At 41.2% G+C, this 27,521-nt stretch overlaps 2 protein-coding genes across 10 annotated transcripts in view; one reads left to right on the top strand and one right to left on the bottom strand.

Moving 5' to 3' along the window:
• Positions 1-27,521, bottom strand: part of LOC134811081 (protein FAM184A-like) — a 42,919-nt gene that overhangs the window by 11,667 nt on the left and 3,731 nt on the right. For 2 of the 8 annotated variants that reach the window (XM_063817793.1, XM_063817794.1), the window contains exons 2-9: positions 24,585-24,831; positions 23,780-23,890; positions 23,211-23,326; positions 22,742-22,888; positions 21,898-22,064; positions 21,402-21,616; positions 19,924-20,130; positions 18,076-18,730 (exon numbers count right to left, since the gene is read on the bottom strand). In XM_063817793.1, coding sequence (XP_063673863.1) covers positions 18,356-18,730; positions 19,924-20,130; positions 21,402-21,616; positions 21,898-22,064; positions 22,742-22,888; positions 23,211-23,326; positions 23,780-23,890; positions 24,585-24,656 — 1,410 coding nt within the window. In that variant the 5' untranslated portion in view covers positions 24,657-24,831 and the 3' untranslated portion in view covers positions 18,076-18,355. The other 6 variants (XM_063817799.1, XM_063817795.1, XM_063817797.1 and 3 more) reach the window with 6 other exon arrangements.
• LOC134811083 (uncharacterized) lies at positions 10,715-18,206 on the top strand. 2 transcript variants are annotated; one of them, XM_063817801.1, is made up of 3 exons: positions 10,720-11,383; positions 16,067-16,237; positions 16,662-18,206. In XM_063817801.1, exons 1-3 carry the CDS (start codon positions 11,290-11,292, stop codon positions 17,369-17,371), a joined length of 975 nt encoding a protein of 324 aa, XP_063673871.1. In that variant the 5' UTR covers positions 10,720-11,289; the 3' UTR covers positions 17,372-18,206. The 2 variants fall into 2 exon arrangements, with proteins under 2 accessions (XP_063673872.1, XP_063673871.1); XM_063817802.1 differs by lacking the exon at positions 16,067-16,237 and having other exon boundaries at positions 10,715-11,383; positions 16,662-18,205.

A 27,521-nucleotide genomic window follows, 5' to 3' on the forward strand; every position in this document is an offset into this window, starting at 1 on the left:
CATTATCTAATTTAATCAATATTGAGTCTCCCTCAGGATCATTTTCCAATTGACAATTTAGTTTTGTATTGATAAATATAATGCGTACTTACTACTTATCAACCAATATACTGGTCAATTTATTGACGAACCGCCGGAGTCCAGACAGACTTAAGACACGGTATAAAATAAGGCTTCTCATCTGAATTAATCATTTCGTAGCCCTCGAGGTGTCTACGTACTCTCTTGAAGTCTAACACTATACGAGCTGATCTAACTTATACAATATGTTCACAATGTTGTAAGATCACTCCCTAGGGCTGGGGATTAGTTTTATTGCTGGCTTGTTGCTCTGTGACAGTTGCTAAGACACACGTTACAAATTACCTGGTGGTCAGTTAGAGACTGGTTGTCTTCTTGGTATAATTCAGGGTGAGCACTGCTTATTGTCAAGAGTTTTACAAGTGTTGCATAATCATTGGGCATTGTCTAGATATAGCCAGGTTCAATACGATCTCGGCATTGAACGTCTAATAATTCGACAATTGTGATGGTGGGTGCTGGTCATTTTCCAATTATTTTTAATAGCGAAAACGTCCTGGCAGAATTGTAGAACAAAGGGCCGTCTATATCATTCTAGTGACCTCTCGGGCCCCCTTTTATCCTCTGTCAACTTGACTCTTAGCTGCATGTCTGATACCAACCCTAAAAGTAAAAGTAAAGGTTGCAACTCTGGTACTACAACACTGATCTTGTCTGACAAAAGAGGATGACGCCGAAAATTTGGCTCGGTAGCGGTTGTCGGAACAATGACGGGGGGTTCAGTTTGTATTGTGTTGAAACAAGTGGGTGACCGAGCCGGTCACGTGCAATCCAAGAGTTGGAGTAGTAGTACAATCTAGCTAGATAATGATAGGTAGCTCTTCTGATGGAGTCATGTCGTTTAAATTGCCAGGCTGCCTCATTGTACTGCTCACGTTTCATCATCCGCTGAGATATCAGCTGTTTGAGTGGACGTCCCTCCTCCAAAGTATACCCGTCACGTGTCACCCTGGGAACACAGCTCGGAGTTTTCTAACCTTCACTTTTAATGACCGGGGAGTATTTGCTCAATATAATAAGTATAGTTATGATACCTCATTCATTACCGATCTTCGGCGAGTTTTCTTTCTGAGTGGGATAATTTTTGTTGTTGCGTGATTAGTTGACGTCCTGATATATTACGAGCCACTGTTAGGTGATGTCAGTCAGTGCGGTTTCGTGCTCGGAGGTTCTGTTTTGTTCTTTCGTACCTCGTGAAGAGTTTTAACTAACACTTTACTAATGTGAACTATTAACTTCGAGCCGCCAGTATGGTTAATCGGCTCACACACTTTTAATTTTATATTCCGCCCCTTTACATACGGTGCACGATCATGTGCGTTCTAACGGTGATTCACATCTAAACCGTCCCTATTGTTTTCTCTGTCTAGTTCTGTTAAGAAAGAAATGAAATATAGAAACAATATGAGTTGCTGGGGGCTATAATAATAGCCAATGTTACAGGCTGCTAGGGAGCTGGTCAATGTTATAAGTTGCTGGGGAGTGGGGATCAGCTATAAAGGTCAATGTTACAGGTTGCCTGATCTACTAGTTTTCTGTGTTGTTAGTCTTAATATTTCTTCTTCTTATTTTTGAAACCTTTACACCAGACACCAAAAGCTGATTCATGTTGACACTTCTTCATATTGATTTTTAAGTTAGTTAGTTAACACGAACCACTCTTGAAATAGAGGTTTCTGCAGAACATTAGCGGAGGATAAATATGAAAATTTAAATCTAGGGGGACATTGAAACAAATGCGCATTGTTTCAGTTAGTCACTTAAATTAAACCAAAGTAATGGAGACTTGTATTTAGGGCGGCATCCTGAACTCTCAAATAGATTGAGACTATGTTCTCCTATTAACCCACTGCCAGCAGATGAATAAAATCTTGATAATTGGTGTTCATGGTTGCTTTAATGACTCATTATGTATGAGGTCGTTAATTATGCATACGGTCTTTTGTTACTCTGTCTATTTCGTGTTGGTACTATAAAACAGCAAAAATGGTGGAACTTTAAAATCTCACGTGTCAGGATATCAAGACTGCTTGAAACTTTGAGTCTCAGGGTCTGAGGGTCTGATGAGATTTAGCTCAGGGTCTTAGGTCGTTAGCTTTTACCTGAGTTTAACCTCTTTTCAATTAGCTAAACCATCCCCAATATCTCAAAATTTCCAATAGAAAGATTGAACGTAAGTAATGATACCGAATACCGATACATATTGTTTTAGCTTAGGTATAATAGCTTTGCGAGACTTTTCGGTCGCTTTCTAACCGTTTTTCCTCTTCGTTAGTCTTTCACCAACTTCACGGAAATGGTAATAAAAGTTCCGAATATTGATATGTACCAAGAATGGCGAACAGCCAAGTATTCATTGTCATAAAAATATGTGCGCTCAAACAGTTTAAGATGTTAAAAACCTTTTTCCCGTTTCCAGTTTTAGAATGTGTTTACTGTTTAACAGATCTCATGTTTATCCCCACATTGTTTCCTAAATTGAGATACCAATTAATAGATATCCATTTTGTGCATAGTATGAGAGAAGTTGTTGGGTAGATGACGTATAATTTTACTCAAGTATTATCTAGTCAAGCCTTTAAGGTTAGGAGCGTGGACCCTGCAGCTACAGCGATTTCGGAGAAAAATATTTGCAAACTTCATTCAGCAACACCGAATTCAGAGAATTCAACAAGAGTTGCAACTTGTTTCCAATGTCCACATTTGTATAGGAGTAATGAGGCGACATTAGTTCTAAACTGTTGTTTTTCAAGAATTATCCCCAGCAGTCATTTTTTGCTCAAAATAAAGAACTTTAGCCACATATCATCCAAATTCCTAAATGTAAATAGCCTTAAAAACGTCCATAACAACATTTCTGTTGCCAAAGGAATCAATTAAAAAGAAATCAAGTTCGTATACTTTGTAACGGCCAGATTTCGGTTTTGCGGTCGATTTTCTTTAACCTGATAATGTAATGATTCAATAAAATCGAGATCCTTGTTTTATGGCATTCATTAAAACTGTTTCAGAATAATTTTTTTATTCGGAAAAAAAAATACTGTTATGCAATTGAGAGCAGTAAATTTATTGATCTTGAAGAGCATTGAGTTTTACTTACTAAAATATTTCGAAGAAAATGGCAATTCCATATATTTGACACCTCACTGCAACGTTCATAAATGCAAAGACAAGAGCTTCTTCCCTAGACCCACACTAATTGACGGCGAGATATCGTTTCTTATGTCCTCCAATACGGTAACTGTCCATTACACACTGCAAGGTATTTGACAAATTCCTCTCCAGAGGAAGATATCACGAGGTGGCACTCTCTCCGAGTAGTGCCACCTTCCCTTAGACCGGCATCATACGATTAATCTCCGTCTTGCGACTCATCCTAGCAATCGGGAGCCTAAACATTCGGAGTTCTACTTTATATACACTTCTAACAAGATACGGCCATCCAGTGCAAGGTAATTTCCACGAAATTGAATCCGACAAATTAGCTTAAGAATCTAACATACTCCAGTGCCGACACATTGAATCTCACTTTATTGTGTTTTCAATGGCGAAGTTCGCCTTCCTTGATCTTAACAGTTATGCAGTAAGATACTTGTTACGTGTTTACATGTTTAGACCCACTGTTAACAACGCGAATCCAGGAGCTGTATTCCATTTTCAGAAGCTATTTACTTGCACTGTAGATATACTACTGATTTAGACTAGGTACAGTCTGCCCATGGCATGCCACACGTGTATCCTGCAGATCTAATGCTCTTAAAAACGTGCCCTCCTAGATCTTTTGATATCTAGAGCAGAATTATGAATAGCCTCTTTTCAGTATCGCATATTTTGGAAGGAATATGGTCGACGGTTCTTTTAGGCTGGGCTATTATAGAATCGAGCTCGGTCAAATTCAGGGATTTGTCGGTCTAGATACGGTTCATAGTAGACAAGTGTGGTTTAAGGCAACGTATTTCGTCTCCTAGTAGATGAAGTGCACTGAACCACTCTCTCTCACGTTGCCAGCGTAAAGGCTCGCTCTGCTGAAGCCCAGAGTGACCACAGTGCGAGCAGTCTATGATGTGGAGTTGGCTTGTGACAAGCCAGGTAGTTAACTGGAACCTGGCAAGTGCTTTGGAATTGATGGGTAATGTCACGTGGTCGGGGAGCTAAGTGACGACGCATGAAGGAGAGTGGAAGAGAGCCACGTGATCCCCCGGTACAACCCGGTCACATGACCGCTGCTCATTGCTCTCCCAAGTGAGACCATGCCCGCCAGCATCTCAGCGCACTATTTGCTCCCACTTCTCCGGTTGCTGCTGCTGCAGCCACTTTGCACCGTGTTTAGTCTCATTTTACGAGATACATGTACAGACTTCACGTGACCACGTGACCGTATCCCAATAAGTCACATGACCCGACGTCACGAGGTACGGTTGTTTTAGTGACGAGTCCACTGAGAGCTGGTGTAGCTGACATGACATAACACGGATCACGCGACCACGTCAAGCTCAACTAGACGTCGCCTAGATATCTGGGTAGCAGTAGTTGAGAGCAGCAGCGCAGGACTTGGCGTCAATTAAGCGTGGACAACACGGCGGGGAGCGGGTCTCAACGCGCGGATAGTGAGCGTGCTACTGGGCTGAGAGATAAACGTGACTGGCAGGTAAGCGAGGTGACTGAACCCTCACTATACCACGCTCATAGCCACCACTCCAGCAGTATTAGACACCAGTCTCACTTGTTCTTTTCCCCGACCTCGCCCTCTTTCTTCCCATTCCTCTGTCCCATGTGTCCAGCCAGCTGTAGTCAACTCCGTCAAGTTTGCCTTCTGTTAAAGACCACAAAAATGTTTCAAAGTGATAGCAGCACTTGTGCGGTGAGGTCGTCATCTCCGACTTTTAAAAGCCAAGTGTCATCTAGAATCCGTACATATGTGCCAAATTAATATATATTCTGTGCTTGTTTCGTCGTTTAGTGTTAAAAAGGAACGCTCTTTCGAGGTGTCTTACTTATTGCCTATCGTCCGTGGACTTTATATCTCGTTCCTCGAATACTTGCATTCTAGTTAACACTACACTGGACAGCTCACGTCATTCCTGACTTTACCCTGGCATTGTCGTGACTTTTGAATTTAGTTGTTACCTGCTCTGAAACCCGAAGAAGTATTATCACGTTTCTTTTTTATTAGACATGCTCTGTAAATAATGGTCTTATTGATGTCACTTTAAAAATAAAAGTTAACGTAAATTCTATAGAAAGTACTAAATATGCTTGTTAATTTATCATATCAGTACGAGGTCCTCAGTAAAGCATGAAGCCTTTCGATACACTTCTGCGCTTCTTTATATGACAACATTTAAAACTTTAGTTACCCTTAAAAAGTAGCCACGTGCTCACGGTAAAACTTAAAGGCATGTTTACTATTTACGTGATCTTTGGGTGGTCCGAATTTGCTCTATTAGTGATAGAATTTGACTAACGAAACGTTAAAGTTTGTTCTAGTCAGTATTGACACAAATACCCGGTTTAGACGACGAAACGGGGTCCAATTGTTATGCACAATGAGTGCTACAATAGAAACCTGTAAGACCGTCTGGAGAGAGTCTAATACAGCAATAAAACAGCTCAGTAAGCCATTTATTTTTTCACATTAGTGTTATTGTTATATTGTATTTAAGTTTGCCTGAGCTGACAAAAGGTGCTAGTAGAGAGTTTTACGTTTTCATTCACAATTACGAACTTGGCGCCTCGTTTTGCCACGTCTCGGCTGTTTTTTCTTCTATGTTTTGCAGACAGCTTCAGCAAGCCTGGTTTCATTGTGGAAAGTTTTCCTCATCAAACTCGATTATCGTACGGCTGACATTTTCATTGGAAATTTTAGATTATCGCACGTGTTGGCGATAAGATAAGTAAGTACGTCTCGGATAGTAAGAGATTGTTAATTCTTTGTAACGACATTTTACTCGTAAAGAGTTTGCTCATCTAATTGCAAGAAGAGCAGCAAATTTTCGCACAATAATCATCTTAATTGCGACTAATCAGTGGCAGTTCCCATCCGGAAACTACTACTTACCATACAGTCATCGCTACACATCTTGTTACAACCCCGCTCTTTTATCGGCTGCTGCCAAGTGCCAGAGGAAAGTTTCAAATCAATTGTGCAATCCCAGAGCCGCATCATTTCCATTCTTACGAAGTACACGTGATTGCCAATGACTTGCTTGCACATATAATAACACTTACACAGAGAGCAAGAAGTGGAAGGTGAGACTAGTGGAGCTGTGAGACTTATAGTGGGAGTTGGAGAACACACTTGCTGCATTGTCCCACCGCAGTATATAGACTGTTATTCAGACTGTTACTGGTATAGAGCAGACCCGGCACGTGTGGACCAACAGTCGTGAGGTTGGTGCTATACGAAGGGGTGGGTTCTGGAGTTGTGTACGTGTTATTATAGATCTTACTCTTGGACCTATAATTATTACACGTTGTGGATCCTAGACATAGTACATTATCTAGGAGTTGAATTTCGTTTCAATGTGTTTCGTCACTTCGTGGCATGGTAGCTCCAATTTCATAACACTGAGCATTTGTAACACTTTGTGAGAACATTCTAGATCTGTAACTCTGTGTGAAAGTTGACCTCAGACAGAAAGTTTAAGTAGGGACCTGCTGTTTGGGGAGTATCAGTCTGTCATAAGAAGGGTTCTAGATAGGTCTCCTCTCGATAAGGGGATGAGTATCAACTTCTTGCCTCAGTCTGCCGTGTGTGGTGTCTGAATACCGCAGACTTGACATGGGATGACTCACAATGGTTATCCTTGCCGGGGATACGGCACTAGTCTATAGAGACAGGGGCCAATTTCATGTGCTACTGGCAAGTATTGTGTGGCTTCCCCTATGGTTGGCTATGGCACAGTCTACTTAGAACTATCTAAATGGGAGTCGATGACCCGCAAGTTTCAGGTCCTAGTACTGACCTCACACCGGTCTAGAAGACGAGCTAGCCGGCCTTAATAGTCCTGTCCAGATCAAGATTTATGGTGAATCTACCAGTCGAGAACAGAAATTATATCAGCTGTGAGCTGCCCTGATATAAGCTTGAACATGTCTCGACTCTCGCAGTTAACAGGGCTTAGGATCTCATAAAATTGTTTCAGTTGCCTTGTCCTTAGTTGTCACTTGATACTGGGGCTTGCGCGAGGTCATTACCCGATCTTTCTAATTCGACCTTTCCATTAAAGTTTGAGCTGAAGCCCCGTCACGTGTGGTGAGAAGGAGGGGCAGGCACTCACGAGGCAAGAACATTGGGAATGCGAAATTAGAGAACAGACCAGACATGAGACAAAGCACGGTACCACATGAGAAAACGCTACTCAAGATACAGCTTTGAAACACATGCCTCCTCTAGTACTACCAGGGAAAATGTTTCAAAAGCAGCTCGATCTCCAGGATTTTCACACCACCAAGGTTGGCTCTCACGGCCACCCTGCCAAGATCTCCAATTACACGAAAAGAGGGCTCGTTACGTCATTTCCGTAAACAAGTGACGTAGCTAAGGTCAGGTGACAGTGAAGGAGACGCTACACGTGAGAAAGATGTAACGGAAAAATGATGTGCGAGTATATCACTAGCTCTGTCATATTAGCTGAAACACGAGAGGGGGCCGTGCTGGGGGATCTGCTATGACTGGCTCGCGTGTGCCCCCTACCTCCGCTTCCAAGGTCCGCCATTGTCCAGCTGCCGCCACATGCTCCAATGATGTCCGCCGGAGCTATATCTACTTGGAGATCGGTGACCTGACATCGGTCCCAAAAAATACCAATTTATATCGGGGTAGAATGCCTGGGAATCGTTTGTGATCTCGTGTGTCGTTAAACTATATGAAAATAAGATGTCAGCAGGTTAACAGCAAATGCCAGGATATTTTCTTAACCAGTAAGATTTAAAAGATTCCTCCTAATTGTAATATTGTTAAACTATTAGCTTGTTTCAAGATTCAATAGACAAGAGATTTCAGTGCATCTTGTCACGTGGAAAGCAAGACTATGTCATTTGTATAATCCGAGTTTAAAGCGCAGACCTCCGATTAATAATCCGGCGGGGTCCCGTTTTCCGGACGCCCCTTTGTCTAAATTGGTTTAATTGCCCGTTAATCGGCTAATCGATTCTAGTGATTAGTATCTCCAGTGATGGACATTGCGGGAAACAATAGGTAGTCACGTTACGAGTGGTATTCTCGGCACACGGCACGCGTACATAGTAGACCTTGTCCAATGAGAGCTCGCTAAACAGTCACGTGTCCCAACCAGAGCCAACCAGATCGCTCCGTTCCTCGGATCTGTCTACGGAGGAGGTCCTGTACTGACCTCCAAACTGAAGGGCTTCTCTTTTCAGAGCAGTATAGTACGTCACCCTTGTAATGTTTCCCGGACACTTCGTAACTTTAATGTGGTGCTATTAATTAGGCTGTCCACCTGATCCTGCGATAACAACACAACTGCATAATATGATATACCATGTTCATTATTTATGTGCATAATGAGATGGGATATGATGACATGTATTTTCTCTGCTGTAATCAGTATATATTAAGTATTGCGGTGCACGTGTTTTTGGACATCAAATGGCCAAAACCTGACAACGTGACACCCCTCGGAGTCAAGACCGCCACAATCCCGTCAGTCAGGGGGCAAATTCCCTCAAATCGAAAGCGAACTTGGTACCCCTTATCAATCTGTCATTTGTATTTTTTGCTCAGTTCCCTCACTTCGTAACATTTCTCCATTGTTGGTGACTAAGCTGCCGTTTAACTAGGTGTTTTGTCATACACTACCGGGCTACAGTTACGTCAGAAATGTGCATATATTTACATATTGCTCTTGCTACTTGTATTTCAACGGCGTGCACGCACGCTGCACAATTACAAAATTGTAGTGGCAAGACCAAGGAACACCTTCAACTTCAAAGCTTATCTCCAAAACTATATTATATGTATATATAAACTATATCGACGTCTATAATTTGGCCATTTTTCGCCAAAATTTAGACGTCTATCCCCGTCATGGGAGGTCATAAGTGGAGCCGTCGAAGTAAAGTCGAGCTAATTGTAGGGAGGACTGCACTGCTTTTGTTTTGCCGAAGGACCGCTTTGTTTGAGATAGGACTGTTTTCCATTGGTCTATAGTAGTCTAGAACACCATGCAAACCGTCGGACATCTGCATTACTTTAAATTGACTTATTGTTGTTGAATCTCTCGATCTAGACAGCAACAATCCCACGACATAACTTGAGATCTTTCAGAATTAATTAGCTTAATTAGATACAAGACGTGTTTCCATTGTTCACCCCGGGATCCTGCTTTTAGCACTCTTAAACCACCGCTAGTCACCTGCACAACTCCTGCAGTAAAGTTAATCAGGCCGCCTGTATGAGGAGGATAGCTACTAGATGAGGGAAGAGGTAAAGTAATGTCATTGACTAAGCTCCTTTGTGAACTTGTAGACTGGGTGTGCTTCAGTGTGAGTGAGACAGAGGCCATGGTCCGGGCAATTAAGGTTTTCCATGTTGTATGTTATTGGTGATGCTATCGTCGTATCTGTCGGAAACTATTGATTCTGAATTTTGTGGGTTGTTGGGAGTTTTCTCTGCGTTGGCATGGACGTCCTTTTTCTTTGGTGAGCAGCATGAAGCATTTGCATAACACGAAGCCGTCTCTTGAACATCATGCCAACTCGTTGCGTTACAAAAGTGAGTGTCTGTGTGATTTCAAACCCGTATAATCGAAACAAAAAACCCGTACTAGTTTCGAAAACCCTAGAATCACAAAGGCTATGGCACATAGTTTCCCTTTGTGTGCATTTTACCTCGAAAAGTAGGAACAAAGAGAAAAGTTGTCATTGCAAGCCTTTAAAAAGTCTAATTTGTTAAAGATGTAACAGGGACGTCAGACTGTACAAGGGGGGACAGATGGAGGCGGGGATCCCACATTGTATTGATCTGACATAGAGTGAAGCTGGGTTGTAGTCTTTGTGATGGATAGTATCTGGCACACATACAAGTATAGCCTGTAACTTATATGCGAAACCTTGGTGACGGGTAGCCGTCAATTAATATCGGTCACTCTTCCGCCTTGCTGATGTTTTTGGAGATGAATGCTTAGTTTTACAGTTGGTTGTTACCCAAAAAATCCTTTGATATTATTTCTAATTAAGGTATTTTTAGTCGGTGTATTTGATCTGCTGTTCGTTTTTGGAATGGCGACTGAGGACTAAATCGTGGCAATCTTATTCCCTGTCCGCCCATTACTTTCCTACCTGTACTTGCAAGAGCTTTCCAGCCCAAAGAATTTCAAATTTAGCATTTATTCATCAGTATTTTTCGATTTCAGTGAAAAATTTCGTGTAAAATCTTTGTATGAAAGAAGTTAAACTAACTTCACCCGCCTTAGTTGCAATTTGCAAACCGAACTAAGTAACAATCTGAACTGCAGACAAACTACTTAGTCATCCATTATTTGACGGGCCCTTCTTTTAAGCCTCAGTGATTGGGGCCATGCATAAAGAGCCCCACCAAGTAAGGATTCAATCAAGGCATGGTTAAAAAGAGGTGTTATTTGTCAAACAAGAAGGAACAGCAGACTTGACGTTTGATAATGAAAATTGTTGAAATGTTTATTTGCTTAGAAAGTGAAGTTATGTCAATGAGTTGCTTATAGTTAGTCTGACGCCTCACCAAGTATCTTAACCTTTTTGTTGAGATAAATTGTAACATAACTTATGTGATACATTTTTAGTTTAGTTTGGGTTGATTACTGCAACTGTTATCTGGGTTAATTACTGCTCATTTTATCTCCACTGACAACATCAATTGATGCTAATTTTTCATATGTTTATTTGTTGCTGTGTGTAGTTGTGTCAATGAGTTGTTCATAAAAAATTCGTGACCTCACTAAGTAGGGCACTTAGCCCATTAGATCCCTTTGTAATTGTTTTATTAGATAAAGTATACGATAAATTTTTGTTTTAAACATTATTAAAGGTGCTTAGTTTTGATTTGTTGCACCAACTTTTGTTTCCAACCACGTACCATTTGAACCGCACAAGAAAAGGAAACCTTATGTTGTTGCAACCCTTCTCTTTTCGTTGCATAATTTGGCTTGATTACTGCAACTTTTATCCATTGAACAATGTTTATAAACATCGATCACCAATTTAGGAAGCATGTCGACAGTAATGAAGCCGGAAAGCAACACCTCTCTCACCAAGACACGGAGACACAACAGAATACAAGCCTGCGCCAGATGTCGTGACCACGGTTAGCTCCCTTTTCCCGAACTTTCGATAAAACTTTAAAACTATTATTGTTTGTTGGCCTTTACACTTATACCACCACCTGTTAGAGCTCTGGGTTCTGCCATCTGATTTATATTACATCATTTCCACTTCAGCACATCACATACCTAGCAACGTTCACACACAGCCGGTAATACGGATATTACGTAGTGCACGTTTAACAGATGTGGAATAAGGAAATAGTTGCAAGGTGTGGTTTTATGTGGTGATGATGAAACTCGTCTTTAGGCCTGTAAAAATAACAAATCTCATAGAGGCTTGTAGAGGTTATAACTACATTTTAGTTGTTAAACGTTCCAAAGTTTAAAACAGCATTTATGAGTTCGTAATACCAGCCAGGCCCTAATGACCCACTTCCACAGATTTTAGTGCGAACTAACCCATATAATTCAAGGACTGTCTCGCTAAGTAAATTAAAATAGTATCGACCATTCAAAGGCTGTCTGACACTACTTTTATTTAAGTCTGCTGATAAGAGTGGGGTATTAAGAACTCATTAGCCATGTGTCATTATGTCAGGGGAGCTCCTCAGTGTGCCGTGTCTAAAAACACTGTAAGTTGCAGTCTCGTCTCTAATCTCTATCCTGTCGGAGGAGAGAGGGAGGTTAGAAACATTATAAACGTGCTCTCAGTTCCTTACGCTATGCTTTTAGTGACCGACATGCCGGTCCAGTGCACTGTTTCCTAAATATTGGAGGCGGTATTTGCCCGGTTGCAACATAACTCGCAGAATCAGTAGATCGCACCGAGCTAACGACTTGTTCACTCCAGCTAATGAGCAGCCTAATAATCACGTTTTGCACTTCATTTCTACATTTAGGACCACACTTCTCGGGCTAGTCTCTTGGACGTTGGTGTTCACCTTTCAGCTCACCAATACCTCACGCCCTCTTCACTCCCTCCGTTATCTTTTGTGCGGCAATTTTTCGCAGAGCTTTAATTTTCGAACAAAGTAGCTTTATAGTGCTCAAGTTGTGCTAGAATCTGAATTTGGTCTCTTTTATTATTACATCATTGTTTTGTTGGCGTTGATAAATCACATAATTATGAGTTATGCCTGGCTCGTTTAAGACTGAAAGTGGAGGAGTCAAGGGTCCATATCTTCAGAGAGGAGGAGGGTTTCTTACAGAATAAATAATAAGAGGATTTGCAGTCTGCCTGAGGATTGTGCGAGTATTTGGTTGGTACCCAAAAGGAGTTTCTATTTCGCTGTAAACGATTTCAGAAGAGATGGAAACGTGCTATTTAGGTTCCGTACAAAGCTCGTAGCTGACGGGCGGATAAAATTACCAAAAACCAACCCACTGCATGTCTAGGACAGATCAAGGGACGCGAGTTCCAACCTAGTTTTAAACCTGGCAACCTAATTTATTCTCGGGCAGGCAAACGAGTTGACGATGGATAAAGAATGAGCCGGTCTAGACGTCTTAGCTGACCTGCTTATATTATTAGGGAAGCTATATTTAGCGTCACTACCGTATCTGTTCTTAGTCACAAACTTTTTTGTCATTGGTAACAAGATCAAAATGTACCAACCAATTACACCTGATTTGGTCAAATCATGCCCTGCATTATCCCCCAGCTAGCGCCAGCTAAACCCTGTAATCTACAATCTACATGTACACAATATATATTTTCAATGATTCTGTCGGTGCAATTCATTAGTAGTAAACACAGCTGGTCCCCATCTTGCTGGTACCCAGTCCCCATCTCCACTCCCTCCCCCTGCTCCTGCCTCTCCCCCGCAGTTTTACTGGGTGCAACTCCACAGCTCTTATACCTGCCGAAGATCTGGAGCGTGTGGAGCGTGTGAGTGTGTATTTGTGACTACTAATGAAGAGTACTGGCACGTGACTGCCACAATTCTCCTAACAAGAGCTCTCAGTCAGATCAATGTTTAATTCCCTCTCTCGTAACAGCAAGTAGCTCGATGGCGAGAGAGAGAGAGAGAGAGAGAGAGAGAGAGAGAGAGAGAGGGGGAAAGAGAGTTATTTGTTGCCTGACTTGTTCGTTGTACTCTGTTTTCTTGTGTGATCTGGTATGAGTTGCTGGCAGGGGCAGTACACTTGAAATACCGTGCGTGTTTTTACACAGCAACTCGTCTTATCCCTGATCAATAGAACAGATTAGCCTATATCTGCTTACTAATGCTGCCCATTTTAACGTGTTTCTGACATCCTTATAAAACGTGACGCGGGCTCCCTGTATAGTTTGTAGTTGAGTTGTCATCACCTCTCCCCGGTCAACGGAACAGAATAAGCACACTCAGAAGCTCGCATAACAGACAGCTTAGTGCTGGGTCACGTGACCAGACCTTGCACTTCTCAGTGGCCCGGAGAAACCGGGTCATTCTCCTTCGACGCTGTCATTATCGACAGAATTTGCCACCTTGCTTTACCGTACTTAGTGATCGGCGTTGATTATTAAGTTTTGGATGTTTTAGTGTGCTTTTTTACGTCCTGTTATACATCAAAATATTTGATAATTGTACACGTTTCCCTCCTCTTGATCTCGCCTCGATCACCCTCCAACCACTTTTAGTAATCATTAGCCGTTAGGAAAAGGGCACATTTCGAGTGTTTTTGTTCATTGTTTTCTGTGATACGACCGATAATTGAATTGCATATAATTCCTTACCGATAACTGGTAATCAATTAAGATGTCGATAAGCCTGGCATGCGGTGCCAGCCGTGGAAAGCTTTTACAGGGTTCCCACCATTAGTATTTCACGTGTCAAGGGCACGCGACTCGCAACTTATTGTAGACAGTCGTCAACCGGACAGTAGTGACAAGGAAACATGTCTCCACAAACAAGAGAACGTGAGGGTCACCCGGCACACCACTTCCAGCAACACTTCCCTGCCCGGTGCTATGGTAACCAGGAATCAGAGGCAGGGTGTTAGGGATCCGTCATTTCAGTTTAATGAACTTTGAGGTGAGGAAAAGAGAGCTGGTTTTGGCGCTGAAACTCTGAGTGTATACCCTAGTGGACTGAGTGTATAATACATCAGCCTCTATAGTCTATATCCCTCACACGTGACTAAGAGATGACTAAAAGGTAGTCACGCATGAAGGGAGAGTCAGGATCATAGGATGGCTAAAGACCGGAATCTGCTGGGTGTACAGAGCAAACCGCAAAGTGATTTTGAGAATAGAGGGCCGGGGCGCAACAACCACAATCACATAAACAGTATGCGGTTTGTCCCACATGTCGAGGCGAGCACTGCGTTCCTGTATTTACAGCGTCCTGAACAGGCCTGTGCAGGATAATAATATTCAGGAACATGTCATTAATTATAGGGGTAGTGGGCCAAGTCATTTGTCGGATATGTAACGTCTAGTGACGACTGGCAGCGAGAGAGAGAGATGTGGAGGGAGGGAGAGGGGGGTTCAAGTGACTCAGTCTCCTCCTCCTAACGCTCTTGTAATATGTTTAGCTAATGTTTGTTGTAGAGCTCCTAGTCTCACAGTCACAGAACAAACAGAGAGCAAGGAAGAGAGAGGGAGAGAGAGAGTTGTTGCTACACAGTATATGGTTTGCGTGTTGGATCGCTAGTAGCTGCTCTCGTTAATTTGTCTCTCTCTCTCTCTGCCTCATCCCTCCCGGGTATTCTGGACCAGCATGACACGTGTGTGTGCCGAGTGTCTGGTCCGAAGTTTGGTGATCACTAGTTTCTGTGCCGAATGTCTGACGGAGAGAATGTGTGGTCTGCCTCCTCCGCCTTCTCCGCCTCTTGCCTGGTCCGTGGTCAGATCACTCAGTGTGTGTGTAATCCGTGTACATTCGTTCCAGCACATCTTCCTGTTCAGTTTTCCACGCTCATTCGGCACGTCGTTGTTAGTCTCTAGTGGAGTGATCTTTTGTATGACTATTTTCACATTATATTGAACTGTTTCCGCTTTTTTACTAGTCTCAGTCACGTCTTGTTATCGTATGTTTTGTTGTCGTGGACAGATTTTCGTTGAATATGTAGGATAAGCCAAATTTGATTTGAGGGAAAAGGACAAGAGAGCAGGGAGGAGAGCGTTATATAACACATGTCCACGGTCGTCGGTATATCTATCAGCATTATCTTGCAATTCCTGGATCCCACATTTTTATGTCTAGACGATCGATAGTATTTTTCATCACTAGGAAACCCCTACAAGTCAGGCTGGTAGCCCGCGATGTGTATGGTAGTACGGTCTGGCCCTGTCACGTTCGATGTTACATTTTTGTCCGTCAAGTACAGCCCTTGTGCCGTGTACTGGAGTCGGCAAAACATCGCACTTTCATATCGCCTTATCCAATGTCACTTACTCTAAGTCGCTACTTCTCATTATATCTCTAACATTTTTCCTTTTCCTCTTCTTCTCTTCGCTGGTATTTAGTATTTACACATCCCAAATTTTGTTATTAGGAATTCCTTGTCCAGTTTACAAATGCTCTGCCACACATTACACAACGTCCACTCGTCTAATTTAGTTTCTGTGCTGAATTTTCAGCGTATATACTAGCTTGCAGACGAAAAAACATGACTGAATTGTTCTCTAACTCGAATCATTACATTAGCCAAACGTAACCGAGATCCTCATCGCACCAAACTATTACTCATCGGTAGTCCGGTGCACTTGTCAAAATATGTAGCTAATACCCTGCCTTCAGGGACGTTACATATGTTAAAAGGGCACAAGTCCTCGTGTCCGTGGAAAGATTGCACGTGCATCAAGTGCCGGCTGAGCTCAGAGCACAGAAAAGTCATGGCTGCCCAGGTCGCACTCCGAAGGAAGCAGAGAAAAGTAACCAAGGACCCGCAGATTTCCCTCGACAGTTCAGGTAGTGTTCCTATTTCCGCCTATCTAAGTGTATCTCACAGTGTATCTCTGTGACAGTAAGATCTCCTGCACCCAACTAGTTCACACCAGGGTGTCAGGCCCGGAAATTCAAACAATTACCTTATTATTAGGGCGTGAGAAGAAAACGTCTTATCAGTTTATTGAATATGCTAACGATTAGGCATTATGTGAGGACATTAGCACCAGTAATCTAATAACATGTACGTTCTCGCTGCGGCACTCAGCAGCATTTACGATAAAATTAGTTTTTGGCCTCGTATCGGTTCTAAAATTACAAATTAACGGAGTGAGGTGCACGTGAGTGGTGTATTGTGTTGGGCAGCAGACAATACACTCTGCTTTGAGTATCACACGGGGGGTGTTTGTGAATATATACAGCTGGCTAACACGAATCTCTCCCACAGGACACCTGACGGAAGACTGTCCGATGAATGATGTCACGAGTATCCACGACCCGTCCCCCACACACTCTTCACTCGGACTTCTTACTGAGCTCTTCTCCAATATGGACAAGAACACGCTCGCTCAGATCCTGACGAAGCACAACGACGATGTCCTGGCTACAATAGAGGAGTGTCTAGACTACACGGAGTCCCGGGACAACAACACTAGTAGCACCACCCCGGCCCCCATGGAGGAGTGCTCGGTAACAGACTACTCAGACTCTTCCAGAGACATGAACACTGATGGCACCTACTGCCCCCAAACATCACCCCTTGCCCCTCCACCCACCTTCGTTAAGGACACCAGCATGCCTCGCGCCATCAGCCCCAACGCTCTGGTTAAGAGTGAGCCAGCCGACCTCCCACCTCAAGAGACAATGAGTGTGAGCGAACACTCACCCCCAGCCACCCTCACTCCACCCAACAATGACTTTTCAATAAGCAACCTGATCACAAAAACACCTCGAGGGGTAGTGAGTACAGAAACGCCAACCACGCGGACTGTAACATCAGATCAGAACAGCCCCATCATCTCTCGACTGATGTGGCCGTTCTGCGACGCGGCTCTGCTACGGACTCTAGTCACGTGTAACAGCTGTAATTCTATCATTCAGCTCGGCGACAAATTTTGCAGAGTATGCGGCATGCCGGCCTTACCTTTTCTCTTGTGAGGGATAATCGCCAAGTGTCCTCAAGCACGGGATGCAGGAGTCATGCTAGTTCCAAGATTTCCTTCAGAGAGAGAGAAATTGAGCGTGTCAGTGTGTGTCATGCCATTCTTAAGATCTAAGGCGAATAAGAGTTAAGATATTTGTCACTGGAAGCTAAGCTTTAATAATAGATCTTATACAATAAGTATTAATCAATATCTTCCTCAATGGTCAGCATTTATGAAGCATTTATTGTTACATTTATTACATGTTATATTGTGAAGTAACTATCAAGAACACAAGTGCAATATTCTTTTAAACTGGAAAATTTTAACTTACCGAAAGTTATTCTAAGTGAATCTCTTCTCGCAGTAAAACACGGATATTCTATCAGTCCATTTATAAAGCTGGTAATTATGAAAAATAATATTCAGGGATTTGAAATATCTTAGTCTTCGTAAACTTTAACTACTTATGTTATTGCACATGACCCCTACAGTTACACTGGCCATTTTTCAACTGAAAACTATTTTGAAATGACTTTTTCACAGCGATGGTGTGTATGTAAATATTACGATTTATTTAATTTATTTGCAGCTGCCAATTTAGTAAGCGTTCAGTTGAATCCTTTAGAAGCAAATCTCGTTCAACGTTTCGAGACATTTTCAAACGTAGGACATTGCATTTCAGCATATTATTATTTGACACCTTTGAATATGATCTGGTCAGCAGTAATTGTACATGACTAGACATGTTATTTGAGTTTGTTTTACGGATTGAATTGATTTTGATTAAATTAAAATGAAGATATTAAGATATTAGAAATGTTGAAAGATAGATTTTATTTAAACAGACTAATAAAATAAAGTGTTCTGATTTCTGAAAAAAGAGCTGGCTTTCAAAACAAAATGCTATATAATCAAAGATGATTATAACATTAACCGTAAACCAAAACCAATATAAACCAAAAATACAAATAAGTTAATAATAATAAACAAAACGTGGTCACCTCATACCACGATTGATCTTATCCTCAACGGTTAAATTCTGAGATTTACTAAAAATCCAATCATACTCGGCCAAATTGTTCGTGGATTGATGAAATCCTTGTCGTGCATTTCCCTTTGTCCCGGTTTCGACCAACAGCTGCTGGTTTGGGGCTTCAGGATCAACTTTAGCTGGCTCGATTTTGTCAGGAGATAGGCGGCTGTAATTGGAGGGTCCCTCAGAAAGGAGTGAGTATTTTTCGGGCTCTCCACGTGTTGATTGAGGGCGTCCCGGCGAACTGAGGGATGGTAGTAAGGACCGGGGAGCATTTTGGGAGCGCAGCCGCATGGTGCGCCTGGTGTGGCCCTTTTGTTTGTAGGAGTAGATGGGAATCTGAATGTACTAAACTGTCTCAGATATGTAAGGGGCAGGCTTTCAAGGGTGCTTCTTTAGGGTTCAAGGGAGTGCATTTTTAATGATCCGGAAAGATTCATGTTTATAAGAGATCTGTGGGGTTCTATGAAGGTACTAGGTATAAGGAAAAACTGAAAAGATTATATGAGAAATGAGAATGTTGCGAAATAGTATATGTTTTCATGAAGAACATTCATATTACGTTTTAGTAATTGTAAAGTTGTAAGTTTTAATTCCTACACATCATAACTATATAGGCGCATTGTTGCTTTATTTATGACACTGCAAAGCTGATACCGAATTTTGGCATCAACAAAGCATGAAATAAATGACAGCATTTTGCAGCATGATATGTGATGAAAGATTGAGAAGAGAGATAAAAGAAATTCGTAAGTGTTTGTACATGTGCTTGCGATACCTGTCCATTAATTTCATTTAATTTCTATCTTCTAAATAGCTGAACAAGAAGATTTAACTGTTCTCAAAGGGCAACTTATCGTTAAATCACAAGCACTACAACACGTTAAACAAGACTGGAGTCTGAGTTCTTATTTGCGGTACGGAAAGTTCCGGGACTATCCCGACAAACCACAGAGCTCTTTATTCATCATTTCTAGGGAATGTTTAACTGCTCTGAGAAAAGCTAGAACGGTTGTTAAAACTGAGACACACGTTTAACAACACCTCTGCATACATGCTCTCTTCCGCCGGAAATCGGTACATCGAGAATTAGAAACAAATGTTAAAACGTTAAAAGTTTTAACGTCGCGTGATATTCGAGTCAGGCCAGTACTTCACTTGATCTCAATGCCCGTGTGGACTTTATATCATATGTATTGGGTCGGAAAAGCCGGTCACTTCAAAGGCAAATTGACGGAGTTCGATTGAGCTTGTTAACTCGGGTGCTAGAGAGCGCCTGCCTACCCCTTTTGTGCACGGGTAGAAGTGGACTCGGTACATTTGGAATATTCCAGTGCAGTTATGCATGCAGACCTTTTAACATGGGATACTTATGATAAATGCCAAACGTTTTCATTCTTGCAGTAATTATTGTCGATACCAAGAAAAAAGTTTAAACTGTCAAAATGAAAGACCTTAACTAAATGCAGTCAGTTAGTTGAAACCTTGAATCAAAGGTTAACTTAGTAATAGTATGATAATAAAATACAAACCTCGGTGGACCTGGCTGTTTCAGTACGACCATCTCTCAGCTCCTTAACACACGACATCCCCCCGTTTCTGAGCGTAACGGGGTTCATGTCGCTGAATATTTTGTTGAAGTTCTCTTCCCTGTTACTCAGCTCTAGCCGATATTTATGTACCTCACGTTTCAGCCGCTCTATTTCTTCATCTTTGGAAATCTCGCCGTCAATCGACTTCTGACAGGAAAGTGTTAAGTGAGGAAGGAAAAGAGGCGTTTCAAATCCTAAGTTACAGTAACACAAATCAAAGCTCATGCTAAATATAATTATATCTCAGTATTTAATCTACAGGTTTAGTGTCGAAAGAGAAGATTTAGTGTTGAATACCGATCGGAGAATTCCGACAGGGGACCGCTCACATAAAACGTCAACAAGATTTGGCCATTTTAAATGAAAAACCTTCCCTTCTCCTTTACACATAACGTGAGCTTCTCGACCAATTTCAAAACCACCCCTCCCCTAGAATGCTGACGTAATATGTGATTCCTCCCTAGGTTTTCTAACTAATAGTGATTCATAGACCTAGACAAAGAGACAAAAGTTTTTGAAATGTTTCAGCAATTGCAATGAATTAGCAGCAAAGAGACAAACGCTGAATGGAATCATGCACATTCGAAGCCTGGAGATGTCACGGTGAACATGGTTCTCGTCTCCTCCAAATATTCCCATGGGTAGGAGACTGACAAGGATATCAGATAAGTGTTCCAAAACTGGACTATATCGTTTCATTCACAGATAGTCGATACTCACCTTCTTACCACGTATCACCCAATCAAAAGGCTCTAAAAGCCGTATCTTGCTCTTACTCTTAGTTATAACACTTTTAGTTATACTTTCAGCTTCCCTAGGCTAGTGATTTGGGTAATTTTAATTCATTTCAGGACAAAACAAAAGGTCACAGCAGAATTAGAGATTCGCACAGCTGCTGCAGTGTGATACCGTGGAATAATTGGTCTCATTTCAAGTAATTGAAATTCAAGTAATTACGTCGATGATGACTGAATGAATCATTTTCAGTGTAGTTTGTTATATTAAAGTCACTATTGTGACTAATGCTGATGAGCACCACAGACTGCTGAGTCACATGCTGATACAATAACCCTTAAGGTATGTACATTGCAATAAGCTATTTACATTGCATAGTTACGATGATTAAGTTGTGTAATCTTTCTGAAAATTGCAGCGAATATATCCGAACAATAGCAAATAAGTAGTTTGATTAAGTAGAATAAACATAATTAACTGAAGTTAACTTAATTATGTTAAGTAAAATCTGCTTAACATGACCATATGGGACCCTAAGGCTAAGCTAAATAAAGTTATGCTAAAATTATGATAATTTTTCTTATATATGATGTGAAGAACAGTAACCACGTAATTTATTGAAATTTAGTAAAACTAACTAAAATTGAATGATCACACAAGTTTTAAAGTAGTATTTCACTTACAGGTTTAGGCTTTATAGATGTGGGACAAGGTGGTAAAAGTGGGTTACTCTCCAGTCTTTTCAACTGGCTAGTTTGATCTACTATCTTCTTTCTCAAGGCCTTATTCTCTGCTTCGAGCTGCTCATTTTGTACTCGAAGATTTTCTGAGACTTCATTTGCTGAGCGATTGTTGGCGTCCATTTGAGAAATCTTGTGGTTAACACTCTTCTGGATATCTGAATCATGAATTCGTTATAGAGGGAAATATATCAGTCCAGTTCATGTCTAGTTTAGGTCTCAATAAACCATTTTAGACAATAGACATGTTGGTATTAGAGACAACACGTGATGGATGGAGGCGAAGCCTACAGTTTAGGATACGATTAGGTTATCGCGACTATGCCCGACTAATTTTGGGACTTCGGCTAATGATAAGACCTATTAATTTAGACGGTCTAAATTATAACAGCTACTGGTTTACAGTTACAGTTTCATATAAGAAATTATCACCACTAACTGTGAATATTCTCCTTCATCTTCTCCATAAGTTCCTTGTTAGCTCGAGCATTTTGCTGGAGTTTTTCAATCCTCAGGTGGTCCTTCTCCATTGCCCTGTCCTTGGCAATCCGCTCTTTTGCCAAGACATCGTGGTCTCTCTTGGCTTGCTCATGATCCTCTACCACCCTAAGTTATGTGTCGACGTTGAACAGTGCTAATGAAGCTAAGACTAACGACGTCCCCGCTTTAACAAGGTCTAACCATCAGCCAGCCAGGCTAATGAGATCTTAGATCGTAAATTTGGGCAGATATCAGCCTGATCTGGTGGACGAATGGTGAACATGGTGAACTAACATATGAATAAAATTGCACGTACGTAAACGTGGGCAAAAGATTTTGTATCTAGATTTGTCTGGTGAAGAACAGACAATACTATCAACACGGAGTGCATGACCCGCTCCAATAGGCGAGGGATCTTTAAAAAACAGACTGAATAGACTTTAAAGCAAAATTGGCTGTCTCATTACGACGGAAGTTGGTACATGGAAACCCTGATTGCGTCCATTTCCATACGTCGAGCATTTGAGGCTGTCAACATTTCAAATCAGAAACATAATTTCTAACGATTCCAAAAATTATGCATTGAGAAAAGCTCCAGTCAGTAAACTTGTCCAGTTAGAAAGTACTAAGTATACTTGACCACCAAGTTAATATACACGATCACTACTAAATTAGAACAGCCACAGCCCACAAACACACAGCCCACAAACTTTGATCGAATTTGCAACTCAATCGGAGGTGTTAAAGTGTTGAACCGGATTTAAATCTCAATCCCAGACTCATCTATCAAGTTTATTCCTTACCTATCATACTTTTCCTCTAGGCTCCTGTAATCAGATGTCAACTTTTCATTTCCCCCTGTCAACTCCGCGACATTCTTGTTGTGTCGTTCTAGAAGTTTCCTAGTACTCTCATCTTCAGCCTTAGTTAACCGTTCCATCTCCTCGAGCCTAAGGAATACGGAATGAAACTAGACAGTAAATTGGATGGAACTTGCTGGAATGAACAGTTCTATAATACAAAGTAGCTATAAATCACAATCAATATTACGGGCTCCGGTTTCGGAATCTTATCTCTCCGCGAGACTAGTAATAAGAAAAGGTTTCGATTTAAACTGTTTGCAAACTGCGAATGCCGTGGTTAAGTCTGATTTTGACAAGACGATGCACGTGTAATATTTCTTTGGGTTTCTCAACTGATTTCCCACAGAAGCACAATTTTTTAAAGGATTTGGACACAGAACCCAAGTACAAATAGAGTTAATAATAATACCTTTTCCATTTCTCTTTATCAAGATCTGATTTTAACCGCATTATTTCCTTCTCAAAGAAACTCGTAATACTGTTTATTTCTTGCTCGTAAGCTTCCTTCGTTGCTTCAAGTTCCACCTGTAAATCGTCATGTAAAATCTACGGGTATAATACGCACAAGACTTAAATGTCACTGTCAGACTTTATATCTAATCTAAAAAAGTGGCTAATTTTAAGGATGTCGTCACATGTCACTGTCACATGTCACTGTCACATGTCACTGTCACTGTCACTGTCACTGTCACTGTCACTGTCACTGTCACTGTCACTGTCACTGTCACTGTCACTGTCACTGTCACTGTCACTGTCACTGTCACTGTCACTGTCACTGTCACTGTCACTGTCACTGTCACTGTCACTGTCACTGTCACTGTCACTGTCACTGTCACTGTCACTGTCACTGTCACTGTCACTGTCACTGTCACTGTCACTGTCACTGTCACTGTCACTGTCACTGTCACTGTCACTGTCACTGTCACTGTCACTGTCACTGTCACTGTCACTGTCACTGTCACTGTCACTGTCACTGACCTCTCGCTCATGGTTCCTTGTAAACAGCATGTGTACCACCAAAGTGAGCTCAGCTACTTTCTTGCTCAGCTTGAACTGTAATGCAGCATCATTCATAGGCTCCGAACACCCCTGAAAAAGCCAGGAATAAGATAAAATGGACTGAGAGCACCCACGAAAAAGCTAGGAACCAGGTTAGATAGGCGAGGTGGAGCAGATGGGGGAAATAGACCCCGACCCTGAAGAATCTAGGAACGAGAAAAGCAAGGCTCAGAGGACCCCTGAAGAAGTTAGGAATAAGATAAGATAGGTGAGGTGTGAAGTGAACCAGACCAACAAGTCAGACTGTTCTTCAGACTGGTCAGATGATAGCATCCCGAGCAGACGACAAAGTTACAGACCTCTGGGTCGTAACAATGGCATTGTACTGCTTCTTCGACACAATATCATACTGCATTTCATATTATCTGTACCAAGGAGGAGTCTGAAACTTTAGATACTTCCTAACTCTTCAAGAGACATGAAGGTACAAGGTGTTTCAAAAGTCTAGATCTTATGGACTTTCGTTACAACTTCTCAAACATATGTCTAGAATCAATTATATAGAAGTTATCGGCAGTGCTGGGGTCAAATGTTAGTTCTTGGATATGTAAAATACTACACAGATTTCATTTAAGATTCATTTTACGGCCAGTTGAAGATCAATGAATTTATCTTATATGTTATCATTTCTGTTCCCTCCGAAAACTGATCGATGGAGACTGTACTAAAACTCCCTAGTCTCTAAATCCAGCTCATTACTCTTTTGTCAAGACTAGATCGTTACCTTGTAAGCGAGACTAGATTGTCTGCTGGTACTAATAGAAGAGTGAGCAAGTGAAGATCGCCTGTTGGCCATGTTGCTTCAGCTCCTCAGCACCAGTGCCCGGTGTTAATATTTTCTCCAGACACCAGCCCGCAAACGACGATGAATTATCAGTTCCAGCTATCAGCTGTGTTGTAGGACCCTGTGCTGTGTTATTAGTGCACTAATGTAGAGACACAGTTCGTCTGGACTCGATCTCGGGTCATACCTGTGGAATTGAGATCTGGTCAGAGACTGGGCATGTAAGCTTGTTGCTAGATAATCGAGGAATAACGAGGAGTTGGCCTGTTTAGTAATTGAATATTGAATTAAATACGGGATGTTAGGATCCTCGAGAATATGAGAATATTCTGTAAATTTTACATGGGATAAAAATTGGCATGCAAGTGCTCAGTCTCTCTCAATCAGGACTGATAAATACTAATTTCTAGTCGCGACATTGCTCATAAGTCTCGCTAAGGACTAAAACGAGACTAGGCCTGACCCTCTGGCAAGAAAGTTCAAAGTCCTGGCCGCGAGTTATCATTGTTGAAGATGTCGGAGTCTGTAAATTTCTTGTAGCACTACGAAAACAGCTGCCTAATTCTTCCCTTCCGTTATTCATATGTGGTTAAGAGTATCGGGATGATACTTTACTGATTACAACAGTCGGAGTTTGAGCTAACAGCCGGTAAAAATAGTCAATATAAAATTAGCATACAAGCGAATGAAGACATCAAAGCAACTACGAGCATTTATCAACACATGTCTGTTCTGACATGATCGTTCAAGATTGTGAAGGCTCAACAAGCAACAATGCGCAAAAAGATGTTATTAGTTATGAGATAGTTGTTCGGCCTGTGTTAGCCTGCATGAACAATAATAAATGAGTATATGTGATAAACTTGTCTTGCTACTGGTTGCTGGACTGGTCTCTGAAATTGCGCTACTCAACAAGGAGAGCTGGAGAGTTGCAGATACACCAAGGAAACACCAAGGAAACTCCGAGGAAACTCCGAGGGAACTTCTCAACTCTGCTTAGCAAGGATAGCAATTTCAGTGATCAACTGGTCGATCAGTACAGAACGTTGAAAATGGAGATGCTCTAATATGTGACCATGCACTGACCAAGCAGATGTCGAATGTTGTGGCTGCGATTAACAAGCCTTTGAGTAGTACACGTGCTACACAAAATGAACACCTTGCTTAGCTTAAAAAGCCTATTATCTGGTCAGTGTACACTGTTGTTTCAAAGTGTAAGGACAAGTTGAGCAATTCATCTTGACGTTGAACTGTATGCCATATGATAAATCAAAAACTCTTGAAATAACTAAAAACAAGGTTTCTCCGCATGACGGTTAGAATTAGGTTATAATTTTGGGATTCGGCCTAGGATTAGAAACGATTCTAAGACAATTTGACATTTAAACTTTATCACAACTATAGATCACAACTATAGATCACGATACAGAATACAAAAATTGTGTCACAATACAACAATCAGAACACACAAAATATGTATACACTTCTAGCTACACTTTAAAGTTTAACGAGCGCGAAAAGAGTACAACTACAAGATTATTACTACATGATATTATTAGCAGTTTTATATATTAGCCCTACTTTTAGTGGTTCAGAGAATGTTACGTGTATGGTTGGTCATCTATTTGGAACAAGGGCGGTCGAAATAAGGTGAAATTCCATTTGTCTAGAATAAAAATTGTAATAAAACGCGAACACGATAGGATAAACAAATGAAATTGATATATAAATTTCATTCCGACGGAATTTGACAGCTGTCAAGAAAAAAATAATGATATAAAAATCACGAAAAAGCACAGTTTACCTTAATGATAAAGCAAAAGGGACTGAACTTGAAGAAAAGATACTGACGCTTGAAATCAAATGCTGGCAGTTGTCCACCAATTAAATGGATTTTCAGCAACCGACAACAACATTAAAAACTCTTCATCACTCCTAAAAGCCTAAAAGATCATCGGACTAGATAGAATATAGAGTAGAACACTAGTAGTACCAATCAGCCACCACAGCATTACGGAACACTAGTATTATAATAATAGAACGAAACGTACAACTACATCAACTAATACTATCACCTGCACGATTACCACACGAATAGTACATTTGATCTCTCGAACGCTGACCACGCGGGCTAGCTAAATTTTCATCAAGCACGCAACAATCACCGTACACACCTGAGACCTGCACTAATGCACTCAGCTCCAAATATCATGATGCTGTGCTATTATTTGTGACTCATGTGTGACTAGGTGTAACACGGTGGTTGGACACACAATGGTTATTAACCACTGATATAGCTTTCCACCAACGATGGTTTATCTGCTGGTTCATGTACAGTAATCATTCAGCCTCTCATCTGTATTGGAAAGTATCAAGACACGTCGAGTAACAATAAGTACTAACAGTGTTACTAACACTAAGTACTAACAGTGTTACTAACACTAAGTACTAACAGTGTTACTAACACTAACAAGTTCACTCTTGATACAAAACAACCACTTTGAATCTCAAAGCTGCCATGTTCTGCAACCATCTCTTAAAAGTGTATCATCAACAGCCCTTAGTTTCCTCACTCTAATTTCCAAACTATAATTAGTTAATCAATTTCTTAACCACGACTTCTTAAATGTTCCATACTCTAATTGTAAACCAGCTCGGGTGAAGGTGTTTGGAAAGAATTATGCTAGTGTAATTTTAATATAATAGCTGTGCCAGGTGGCTTAACTGTATACCGATACGGACTAGAGGGGGAGGAGTCTAGAATGACAAAATTTAGCTACTGCTTACGTAATATGAAAACGATCCCGAACATATTAAAAATGATATCTATACGATTCTGAAATAACAATCAACCATACATTATTATTAGCCATGATT

The sequence above is a fragment of the Bolinopsis microptera genome, chromosome 2 (genome assembly GCF_026151205.1).
Source record: "Bolinopsis microptera isolate Bmic1 chromosome 2, MBARI_Bmic_1.0, whole genome shotgun sequence".
Lineage (NCBI taxonomy): Eukaryota > Metazoa > Ctenophora > Tentaculata > Lobata > Bolinopsidae > Bolinopsis > Bolinopsis microptera.

Coding starts and splice junctions, on each gene's coding strand:
- LOC134811083 (XM_063817801.1), top strand. CDS start 11,290: ATGTCGACAGTAATGAAGCCGGAAAGCAACACCTCTCTCACCAAGACA. Junction 11,384..16,066: donor CGCCAGATGTCGTGACCACG/GTTAGCTCCCTT, acceptor CCCTGCCTTCAG/GGACGTTACATATGTTAAAA. Junction 16,238..16,661: donor GATTTCCCTCGACAGTTCAG/GTAGTGTTCCTA, acceptor TCTCTCCCACAG/GACACCTGACGGAAGACTGT.